Source organism: Glycine max, chromosome 9, assembly GCF_000004515.6.
Source record: "Glycine max cultivar Williams 82 chromosome 9, Glycine_max_v4.0, whole genome shotgun sequence".
Classification (NCBI taxonomy): domain Eukaryota; kingdom Viridiplantae; phylum Streptophyta; class Magnoliopsida; order Fabales; family Fabaceae; genus Glycine; species Glycine max.
The window spans coordinates 36,698,875-36,711,403 of NC_038245.2; the positions used below are offsets into that span (position 1 = coordinate 36,698,875).

General features: G+C 30.6%; 1 protein-coding gene across 1 annotated transcript; it reads right to left on the minus strand.

The window, feature by feature from the left end:
• Positions 1 to 2,284: 2,284 nt before the first annotated feature.
• On the minus strand, positions 2,285 to 9,119 carry LOC100777356 (probable methyltransferase PMT16). Its single transcript, XM_003533169.5, has 6 exons — positions 8,191 to 9,119; positions 5,253 to 5,463; positions 4,223 to 4,523; positions 3,416 to 3,808; positions 3,233 to 3,310; positions 2,285 to 2,699 (listed from the first exon to the last, which is right to left on the minus strand). Exons 1-6 carry the CDS (start codon positions 8,875 to 8,877, stop codon positions 2,468 to 2,470), a joined length of 1,902 nt encoding a protein of 633 aa, XP_003533217.1. The 5' UTR covers positions 8,878 to 9,119; the 3' UTR covers positions 2,285 to 2,467.
• Positions 9,120 to 12,529: the final 3,410 nt, after the last annotated feature.

Below are 12,529 nucleotides of genomic sequence, written 5' to 3' on the forward strand. Positions count from 1 at the left end.
GTTGAAAGTAGCCAGTCCTGCTATAAACAAAATTAGAGAAAGCATTAAGTATGTTAAGGGATCAGAGGGTAGAATGAAAGTTTTTAAAGCTTGTGTTGCAAAAGTTGATGGTATTCATACAAAGATGGGTTTGCGCTTAGATGTCATTACTAGGTGGAATTCAACTTTTCTGATGCTTAAGAGTGGCCTTGTATATCGATGTGCTTTTTGTAGTCTTTCATTTGATGATAGGAGCTATTCAAGTTGTCCTACTAATATAGAATGGGAGAGAGGACAAAAAATGTGTGATTTTTTGCATCCTTTCTTTCAAATCACAGAGTTGATATATGATTCCTCTTACCCAACATCTAATTTGTATTTCATGCAAGTGTGGAAAATTGAATGTTTGTTGCTTCAAAATTTGAGTAATGAAGATGAGTTGATTAGAACCATAACTATTGATATGAAAACAAAGTTTGATAAATATTGGAGTGATTATAGCAATGTGCTTTCCTTTGGGTGCATTCTAGATCCACGCTTTAAAATCAAACTTTTGAAGTATTGTTATTCAAAACTTGGTCTTGATCCAATATCTTGTCAAGCAAAGTTGAAAGTAGTGGAGCACAAGTTGTATACTCTATATAATGAGTATGTTCAAATGTATTCCAAAGGAACATCAAGCAATGTTGGTCTAAGTCAAGGTTTATCACAAGAGACTATGGCTACTACTAGTACTATTAGTATTGCTCAAGTTGATGTTATGGATGCAAGTCAAGGTTTCACTTAATTTTTTTAACTACCAATCATTTATTCTTATTTACTTTGACTAACTATTTTTTATTTTTGTGGAATTAACATAGGAGCTTATACAATTTGAAGATGAAAATATGTCGCAAGTAGGTAAATCTCAACTAGATACATATTTGGAAGAGGCAAATCTTCCAAATAAATATCATCCCAATCTTGATATTTTGCAATATTGGAAGGACAATCAAGCTCGATTTCCAGATCTTTCATTATTGACTTGTGATATTTTAAGCATCCAAATTACAACTGTGACTTTCGAATGAACATTTAGTATTGGCTCATGGGTGCTTAATAAATATCGAACTAGGCTTCTTGCTGACAACGTGCAAGCCTTGATATGTACTAAAAATTGGTTACTAGGATTTGATGTACAAGGTAAATAATGTATAATAATTGTTATCTTTTAATCACTTAACTTGAGTTTATTCTAATATTTATTATTGTTTTGAGTTTTAGGAAAAGAAGATGAAGATGTGGAGATGGAGAAGGCTCAAGCTACTTCAAATATGAAATCATTTGTTGTTGGAGATGTTTAAGTTTCATATTTTAGATTTATTGTTAAGACATTATTTATTTTATTGATGTAATTGACTAATTGTTGAGATTTTATTTACATTTGTATTGAACTTAATTTGATTGTGTCGTATTTTTGTTAAAATTGTAATTCTTTTAAAATTAGGCTCGCGGACCGGTCTGTTTGACCCAGGGGGGGTGGATCAATTTTTTAAGTTCGTGGAAGAATGTGGGGCAGGCTGGCCCGGTCTGCTATCAATGCGAACTTATGCGAATAGACTTTACGTGGGACGGGTTAACAATATATGCTTCTGTCTTCCATTGTCCAACATCCATAGCCTCCAATTTGGTTTAAGTGAAACCTTGCTTCACAAATCACAATTATGATTTTGCAAATACATCATTTTATTTGGGGATTTTGTAATTTAACAAATGATACTAGCAAAATTTTCCAATATCCTTACAGAGTTACAGGTAATCAATCCAAAACATTTATTAAGATACACATATATTTTAATGGTTCAAAATAGGCTTTGGTTGGGTACTCAATTTTTTAGTCTTGCATGCCTTATACGTTGCCTAGTGGGAAAATGATGAATGTTACATCTTTTGAGATCATATATCCCCACATTTTGGGTTGGGTGGCATAATTGAAGTGGGGCATGCGAAATATGAGTCAGAACCAATTATATTTAGTTTAACTGAAAATTTTAAAATTATAATTTAAATAAAAGTTACAAAATATAAATTTTAACTAAATAATCATGATACAAAAAAATCATATTTCAATAATTTGATATTAGATTATACTCAATTAATACAATTTTTATTAAATAAAATTAAATTATATATGTAAATATTACAAATTGTGTTTTCAATTTCTGGTGCCATATACTTATATGATGTATCAGGCAATCGATTCCATTTAAGCTTACAGTCAAATCTGACAACAACGCCAATAAAAAGGGAGATTAGTTAACCATTATTTTCCTGAGCAAAACAAGTAAACTATGGAATTCGGAGTTCTGCACAGTTAACACTGAATTAGCAATCAACAAAATTTGCTTGCACTAGCCCCAAAAGAAAAAAAAAAAGAAAAGTAAAAATACAAAAGAATTACATCAACAACTAAAGATAAAAGGAACCGTAAAAAACTAAAAATGTGTATTTAACTATTCTTGTCGGAAGCGGCTGGGGCTGTCCAATAATTCTTCACAGCAAATAAAAGTTTCTCCCTTTCAAGAGGCCCATCTTCATGGTCCACAATTTGACAGTCCCAATCCATGCCATTGACTATACTTTTTACCTTTACCAATATATCAACATCATCTCTGATTATCACACTTCCTTCAGGCCTAAGAATCCTATCCATCTCCAACAAAATGTCTTCCAATTCACATCTACAAAGCAAAAGTAGATTACTTAGATTCTAAAGAATGAGAATATTTCAAATCACATCTTAGATTTCAATTAATAGCATGCATGCACTTCTAAGATCATTGGTAAGAATAAATTAAATACTCTTTGAATTTATAGAATAAAATTCAGTTGCTAACAATCACCATAGTATATAGGAAAGTCTATTTTTGTTTATATCTAATGCATGTGAAAATTTTGAGAATAATCCTGCTACTTTACAGTCTGTGAGATTCTAAGCATTTAATTACTATAATTCATCACTTTACAACAACCCCCACTTTAATCTTAGCTTTACAAATCATCATTCAATTTTGTCCTTTTTATTACATTTCCCACTTACGTTTAGAACCAAAGTAAATGGTGTTTTGGAAAATTAGGCTTAAGGTAGACCTCACACAAACTGAGTTTGATTTAATAAATAGCTAAAAGGAATGTAAATTGTCAATATTTGTTGAAAATTTCAGTCAAACATTATCTTGGAGACTAAAACATGTAACGCAAAATAAATTTATACCTGTCACTGTAGAGGCTGAACACTGAATCAGCATGAATTAAGTCATAAGTTCTAGGGTAAGTAGACATTGCTTCACACCTGCAATATAATTGATGGCCACAGGCATTTTAGAACTTTGAAGAAAAAGAAAGGGAGAGAACTTCATCAAATGAAAGACTACGAGAGAATACTGAATGAGCTAACCAATTATGGTATGTTCCAATCAACCCTCTTTCATATATTGCACCAAGTGTGTCAACCTTAGCCTGGACAGGAACCACATTCATGACCCAAACAGGTAAATCTACGAGTACAGCAGCAAATCCACCCAAGTAAGCATTCATCTCTAAAAGGTTGCGATACCTCCCTGCTTTTCCTAGTTGATTATTAACCTTCTTATAATATGCTATCCTTTTCTTCCACAGCTCATTATCTTTTGAGAAAGTTTCGGAAGTAACCCCCTTTATGGTCCCCTTAGAAATCCTTGGTGGGGTGGCTTTTAGTCTTTCAGGCCAATTTTTCAATGCCCCACCTGCAGTTTCGTCTTTGCTTGACACTTCAGGCAGAGGACTCAAACATGTTTGCATTTCTGTGTACCTGAAAAGTGAAAAAAAAAAAAAAAGTTAAATAACTTAGTACCAAGTTTCTATAATTTCATTTGAGTTTTTAAATAGGCCCCAGTTTAAAAATCTTTAATAAGATTCTTGCATTTAAAAGAGGGTAATATCTATACACTGTCAGTGTCAGTATAAACAATTTTACTTTGTGAAGTAATTAGAAATTATAATAGGTATAACTTTTAAAATAGTTGTAATACAAGCATTTATACATGTCAGATAGTTTTTTTTTTAACTGCATACGTGTCATGTCAGATAGTGATGAGACGACATTGTAAAAATTCAGTACATGAACTATTCTTATTTACATGTTCATTTAACCAAAAATTTAAACAGATGGAAAATATTTCCTTGAATGAAATAAAAAAGGACAATGGGAAAATGAAGCACATACCAGGCCTTGTCAGGGTTACTCTGTGCCTTGCAGAGAGGCCGATTGTGAGAGAGCTTACGGTTGGCTTTGCAATCCAAATGGTTCTTGGCTTTCTGCCAAATGGCTATATCATCCTTCTCCACTAGCTTGTTCCAGCACAGGCTTTTGGCTACATTCTCAATTTTGGTTTGCTCTTCATTCAAATCCTCCTTTGTTCTTTCCCATCCTTTCCAATGTTTCTTCCACCGGATTGGTGGCCCAGATAAAATCCAATATCCACCAGGGCGTAGAATTCGATCAATTTCATTTAGATAAAGTCCATCTAATTCAACAAGTGGGAAAAAAACACACTAATTAATGTTGAATCCTGAAGCTTCATTCTTTTTAGCTTTAAAGATTGAGCAAATTTCATTGAAACTCCTGAGGTTTTGTCAAATTATCTCATGTACTTCTTATTATTTTATCCTTAAACTATTTTTGCTGCATAACATTTTTTTTTTGCAAAGCATTGAAATACATATCATTAACACCGTCAAAACATTATACTACACCCCCTATTATACAAGAAATGTACCTCTATAAAAAAAAAAATTGTCATAAACGTCAAAAAAAGTAAAAAATCATGTCCAATCTCAAAAAACTTAAACAAGTGTCAATATAATTTACTCTTAAACATATGTCTAGTCCCTCCAATGATTCTAGTTCTTTAAAAATGGTCTTTATATTTAATTTTTTTAAAATAATCTCTATCATTCATTTAGTAATGACATAACATGCATTTAAACATGTTACATCAGCAATTATTCTAGATGATGTGATATAATAAGTCTAATTAGATATATGCCACATATCATGATACTATTATAAAAAAATTTAAAATTTATAAGAACTAATATCAATCAAAAAGATTTTAAAGAATCAAAATCAAAATTCACCATATGTAGATATACTAAAACAACTATTTAAACATGTTTTTATGTTTTATTATTCTTTTGATAAGAGGCCTATAATAGTTGTAATTAGCCAATTTGGTAAGTGAGAATAGTAATACCATATTCAGCCCAAGGAATGAGACATCGAGAGCAGTGTGCCATGTCAAAGGCTCTAGAAGGGAAAGGCAACCTCTTTGAAGCTAGGACCCCAATTAATGCAGGAACTCCTCTTTCAAGAGCAAACTGAACTTGTGCTTCGTGGGTGTCCCTTGGTGCAATTGACACTGTTATGATGTCACGTGACAGAAGATAGGCTCCCCAACTTGCAACCTGCATCATCGAAGTTTAAGATAATACTATTAAAATTTGGCCTATTGCACAGTTTAACCAATAAAATTCAGTTTCGTAGATTTGTTCTTGGCATATGAATAAAGACCAAAATAGATTTTTTTTACATAAAATATAACTGGAAAATTTTGAGTCACTAACAGTTGTTTAGTTCTTGCCCTTTTGATTCTTTGAACCACAACACATACATATTAAGCATTGTATAGTATGAAACGAATCTAGAAAATAATCTTCTCAAGATGTGATCGGGACATCAAATTTAATGTAATCTGAGAACAATGACATACAATTATAGCATAATGTACCATTATAATGATTAAATTTTAATTTTAACTTCGTAAGACATCCTAGCATAATGATTTATAATCGAAAAGCTACATTAAGAAAATTATATCTGGTCAGTGACTAACCAGACAAAAGCCTCGTTAGGGGAATACAAAATTACAACTAGTTATTATAATAATCTGTTATTCCTATATGTTATATTCCCCAGCCCTCCAAAGTACAGTTAAACGGGATTAAAGATCACAATTCACAATATACTATAGTAATATACTAAGTTTAGAATCTCAGTGAAAGAATTTAGTAATGATGCTATTTTGTACCCATGTTACCCGAGGAAGCACATACCTGGGCCGATTCATTTCAATTGTGGACTTAAAAATTAGGGGAAAAAAGAACAAAATATTTAGATGGAATAAGTAATCCATATTCCACTGTTTCAAAAAAAAAAAAAATCACATATTCCATAGTCATAGTATGGTCGTATGGGTCGCGTCGCACATTTCTAGGCGCCGCTCAAATGCAAAAACAAATACAGTATAAGAAAGAAACCTTGCATTCACTTGTCCATTTTCATATTCTTTTTTAATCAACGGCACAAATTAAGCACACGAAACAAAGACCAGAGATATATTATTCAATATGCATCTATATAACGACTTACTTTTATCATATGTTAAAAATAATTTTTAATTGTAATTATTAATATTTAAAAAAATATAAACTATTAAATGAACGTATATAGCTCAATTTATTACATTAGCATCCCACATTTATGTGCTGCTTCAAGATCATATCTAAGTTTATTGTCCCTCTGATATAGGTCCTGGGTAAAATTTCTACTCCCCAAGAAAATATTTAATATTTAATTTAATACAGAAAATATTTACTCCATGAGGGTATCATATCATTAATCGTTTTTTAAATAGCAGACAGCCAGATACACTTGATTTGGATCTATTCATTTCAAAACGTAACAGACGAAAATTTTATACGAAAGAAAACGAACATATTACAGACAACGTTACAAAATTATCCCAAAAGCCGTCCCCAGTCAAAGACAAACTCAAACTCTATCTCTATTTTAATTTTTGGAATCTAATGCTTTTCTACGAGTCCCTTTCTTAAAACAGTGAGTCTTCTACTTACGCATTTTCTGAAGTTACCACAAACATAAAAGAACATCAATGGTTAACACCCGTGAATTAAAGACACGTTCTCATAAGTTGTTGTAAAGAGTAAAGGACCATTTCTTTTTATGGTGCAATGTAGTAAAGACCCTTCAATCTGAACTATTTCCTTCAAGAACTCATTTTGTTTTCTAGTAATAATAGTCAAGAGAAACTAAAAATACAGCCAACTAACACAATAAATACCATTCTTTTTTACCAAAAAAATAAATTCCATTTTTTCACAAACAATTTAAAAAGAAATTCAAGTAACCCTTCTAGACTTATCCCTTAAATCTAATGATTGTAATAAATAATCAATCTTAATAATCATTTAGATTCCAAAAAAATAAATAATAAAGATGAAAAATAACTTTTTACTCTTGGAGTAAATTAATCTCATTTTAAAATACCATTATGTTTATGATTTTCGACATTGAAATAATAATCGTGTAGTAATGTCAAAAGAACAAGGCAACCGTTATTTCACTTATTTGATTATTTAACACATAAATTGAATTTTCAAAAATATAATATTCTTATTGTATTTCTCAAACAGCTATACATCTATGTATAACAAAAAAGTGCTATACATCCGAGTTTTTATTTATATTTTGATGATTTTCAGACATCAAAGTAATAATCGTTTAGTAACGTCAAAAGACTAAAATAACTGTTTATTATTTCAGGCATAAATTAATAGGTAATCATAATCTCAAGTCATCATAACGTAAAATAAATAAATAATGCATACACTCAGTGTAAAGTTTTTGCCCGCCTCTCATCAAATTACAAATTATAATAGAGCTATGCACCAAGTTTTTTTTTTTTTAAAATTATAGAAAAATATATATATATATATATATATATATATATATATATATATATATATATATATATATATATATATATATATACTAATAGTAAAAATTGTTAATAGATCATTTTTATGATGTATTAGAATTATAATAAACACTCTTACACTAATAAATGATGCAAATTGAAATTCACATTAATTTAGCATGTAATTTATATATATAAAGAAAAATTGAAAACTGGGGCCCCGAAACGGTGGGAGCAGCATGATTCTTGTACCAAAAGTAAAAACACCAACAAGGACAAAGACGTTCAAAAGGCCTCTTTAATTAATTTTATATTTTTTTTTCAGATAAAAACGTTTTGTAACCGTAAAAAACGCAGCGAGCAAATAAAATAGTAATACAAACAGAAAAGGTGGAAAAAGAAAAAAAAAGCGTACCCCGCAGCCAGTGTCCACGGCGGTTCGAACCGTCCCGTCACGGAGGTTGACGAGGTCGGCAATGTCGTCGATGTACTTGTCTGCTCCGTTGGGGAACATGGTGCCGCCGCCGGGGAAGCGGAACCTGTCGCCGTCGTAGCGGATCCAGTTCTGGACGGCCTTCTCCACCGTGAGCTCGCGGTGGGGCACGTTGGCGTACCACGCGACGTCGCGGCTGGCCGGCCAGGGGAAGGGGTTCCGGTAGCCGTGCGGGGCGGGGACGCGGCACTTGAGAAGGTCGCTGTTCGTCGGACAGTGGCGCTCGCGGTAGACCATTCTCCTGCGCGAGTACTGGAGGGAGCGCGCGTGGTCCTCGCAGGGGGTGTACTCGCTGAGCGACACGTGGCAGGGAGGGTAGTGGAGGGTGGTTGAAGTTAAGGGAGGGAGGTTTGTGGAGTTATGATGAGATGAAAAGTCTAAGTGATGAGTGGTGGAAAGGGTTGGGTTTTGAAGGCATGGTGGTGTTGTGGTATATGTGGTGGTGGTGGTGGTGGTGGTGGTTCCTTGGTATGCACCGAGGAGGTAGGAGATAATGCAGAGAAAAGCGAGGAGGGTGTAAAGATTGGTTTTTTTGCAGAGGGTGGTGCCGGTGGGTTTTGAGGGTTTGGCTGTGGGGTGGTAGGGTGAGGTGGAATCAGCACTAGGCATGGTGTGTATGTGTGTGTGTTATATTGTTATGTGTAGTGATTGGTGGACATGGGGGGGGGTTTAAGTATTGGAAATTTGGAAGTGGAAGGGGTTACTACTACTACTACTCTGTGTGTGTTTTTTTAATTATTGTTCTTTAATTAAGATATGGGTTAGTATTTATCTTTGAAAATTGATAAAAACTTTACTTAAAAAATGGAAAATTTTGTTATACTATACCCTTATTTCTTCTTTTTATTGTTTTATAAGTATTTACGAAAGAGTTTATGCAAACAAATATTCTATTAATATATAAGGCTTAATAGCATGTTTTATTACTTGATTATCATTATTTTATCAATTTTAACACTCAGATTTTTAATTTTTGCACTTTTACAATCATATTAGTATTAAAATAATGTTGTTTCACAAAAATTGAAAACAAAATAATGTTGTTTTATTTTTTTAATCACGCATCAGTCTTGATAAAATGTGTTAAAAACAAAATTTGAGTGATAAAAATTAATTAATAATAAAAATTGGGTTATAAAATTTGTAATTAAGCCTATCGGGTAACATATTAATTGTTAAAAAAAGTTGCATGAGTATGTAAATAAATAAATAAAATAGTATATCGATCCCCAAATAAACTGGTCTAGTGTATACTGTCCTGGGAGTATAATCCCCAGAAAGACCTCGATCTGATCTTCAATAAACAAAATCGTGAATATACATGGTTCTCTAGATCTAACAACTAGTATAATTTTCAGATATTATAGGTACTAGTAATATAGAGTAGTACTGAAGATCATTAGATGCTAATTAATTGGCCATCTAATTCTGGCTACTTCAACTGCAACTCGATTTACATTTCTTAAGCGGTGCACAGGATCTGGAGTCAAGTTTGCACTACTAGATATTATGAATTACTCTGTCAGTCCTCTTATTATAATTATCCTTTTAGATTATATAATTAATATTTCAATTCATTGAAAAGTTAAAATTAAATAATAATTATTTTGGCATAATTTTTTTTTGCGATGATTATTATGAAAAAGAGAGAGTAGCATGAATAATTTGTCATCGTTAAATTAAATTACGAGTTTTATGACCGCTTGTCCAGTTCCACCTTCACCAGCTATATATGGCTCATATAGCTTAAATTTGGATTATCTCATTCTTCATATTCATCACTATTTGTCTTGAATAATGAATTCTTATATACATTTTAAACAATTTACAACCAACATTAAAATACTCGCATAAAACAACTTCAGATTTCAAAGAACCGTTGCTCTTAATTAATAACCATTTAAGAACTGTACGTTGATCTTAATTAATCGTAACCGTTTGTGTCAAAATGATTCAGAACTCGTATCTATGAATGAAAATGGATTCTCTCGTATTAAAGTTTTACATCCATATATACTATCCGAAAATTCTGTATCTATCTCTTTCTTCTTAAATGTATATAAGAGTATTCATTATGTACGGTTAAATAAGTTGTTTATCATAGTTTGTGTGGGTTCCATATAAACTTAAATATCCTATACAAAAATTCAATCTAACATAAAAGTTGCTAAAATAAGTGTTTAATTTAAATTTATGAATCTTCCAATCCATTAATTTCTCCTCTTTCATAACATAAAAATAAATTTGTATTTTTAAAAAAAAATTTAAGCAACTATGCTTATTCAAGCAATGCTAAGTCATATATGTTTCAATGATAAATTTTATTAAGTAACGTTGCTTAACTTAAAATAACTCTTGTAAGCAATGGTATGAGACATTGCCTAAATGTTAATATGGTCCTGTCGATTTAGTTTTTATAAAGGAAAATAGATACAAAATTTTCACATTATGTAATAAATTCAAGAGATAACAAGTTATTTATCTTTATACTTTCAATTAATCATAATGAAAATTCTTATATTTTTGTATCAATGAATTTGATTTCAAATTTTAAAAATTATGTGAATTTTGTTAACAACGCAAATATATAGAAGAAAAAGACGAGGGCAAAAAGAAGATGAAGATATTTAACTCTATTCCAATAATGGAAAATTGAATGTACAAAGAAAAAAAGATAGAAATATAAAGCCAACAAGTAATAAAACTAAACTACTCTTAAAGATAAGTTATAAGAAAATAACATTGTTTAGCAAATTTAATCATTCTTCTCTTAGAATTTATCATGTTTTTTAAAGTTAGGAGAGACTAAATTTATTTGTTATTTTCTTTTAAAATTTAGAGACCAAATTCATTAATACCAAAAGTAATATTTTTTTTTTGTTACACCAAAGTAAATTTTTTACCACGCTTGACCAAAAATAGACTTTAAAAACACTTTTCTCTCTCCCAAATTCAACACGAAAGAATGCATTTTCATCTTCAAATACCTTCAATATATTGCAATTCATTCTTCCTTAATTAAATGAGCAGCATAGTCAATTATCAAATATAGCACCATTATTTGGTTCCAAAAAGTCTACACAAAAACTAACGAATTGATCATGTGAACAATTAGGTGCTTTGTAACCGCACGGTAGGGTCAGAATACATTGTTCTTTTTCACCAATAATTCAAACATCAGTTTGTACAATTTCGTGAACAATATTTTTGCAACATTTAACTTTTTCCTTATTCAGTATAATATTTACCTTTCATTTTTATTCTTAAATTCTATTTAGATCAAACTTCCCAAAACTTCGTATATATCATGGCTCCATCCTTTTCCATAATAGATGGAAATTGGAAAAACATCAATTCCTTTCCAATGGCATGTGTTTTTTGTCTGGTACAAAATTTTGAAGAGCATAAAATAGTTGAAATAGTTATCTAATTAAAAAAAAAAAACCCATTAAATATGCCAACTAATAAAGTTGACGAGACATCTTGCGTGTGCACCATCATAGTTTAATTACCGTACCCTTGGATAGTTGGATCCAAATCACCTGGAAGATATCTGACTGTTTTTTATTTTTATTTTCAGTAAAAATAAAAAAATGGTGATAAAAATATATTTGGTTAGGTTTTTTAAAATATTTTTAATGAAAATGAAAATAAAAAACAATCCTAAAATAAAAAATAAAAGTAATAAAATTTCATTTTCAACTTTTCAGTTCAAAACATAAATCTTATTTTAGATAAAATAAAAATATGATAATAAAGAATGTAATTTTAAATAAATCTAAAAATACAAAAAATACAAGAAGTTAATATATAATAAATTTTCAGTATTTTTATTTCCTGAAAACAAAAAATAAAAAATCAAACTAAACATATTTTCAGAATTTTAATATTTTGAAAATGAAAATAATTTTCAAAAAATAAAAATAAAAAATAAAAATAGAAATTAAACACACTCTTATTTTCCCTTTCTATTTTCGTTTTAGATCCTCTAATAAAAATATACTACTAATAGATTATAATTATTTAGGTGAATATATATACTATTAAGATGCTAACGTATCAAAGAGAGACAGATGATGTAAGAGAAAAAAAAAAAACAGAGTGACAGATTGATGTTGGCGTACTTATTTATTACTAGGAGTTTTTGGAATTTGGTCATGTGACTTGGGTTTAAGACTAATACTGTAGATTGGATGAAATGCGTTGGTTAGGGTCAAAAGAGTCTACAAAAAAAAAAAGTAAATCAAAAGAGATGCGTGTT

What these genes read in the sequence shown, in the direction of transcription:
- LOC100777356 (XM_003533169.5), bottom strand. Translation starts at nt 8,877, where the DNA reads ATGCCTAGTGCTGATTCCACCTCACCCTACCACCCCACAGCCAAACCC. An exon ending in CATTCCTTGGGCTGAATATG is followed by an intron (nt 4,524 to 5,252) that starts GTATTACTATTC and finishes TTGTTGAATTAG; the next exon opens with ATGGACTTTATCTAAATGAA. An exon ending in AGTAACCCTGACAAGGCCTG is followed by an intron (nt 3,809 to 4,222) that starts GTATGTGCTTCA and finishes TTCACTTTTCAG; the next exon opens with GTACACAGAAATGCAAACAT.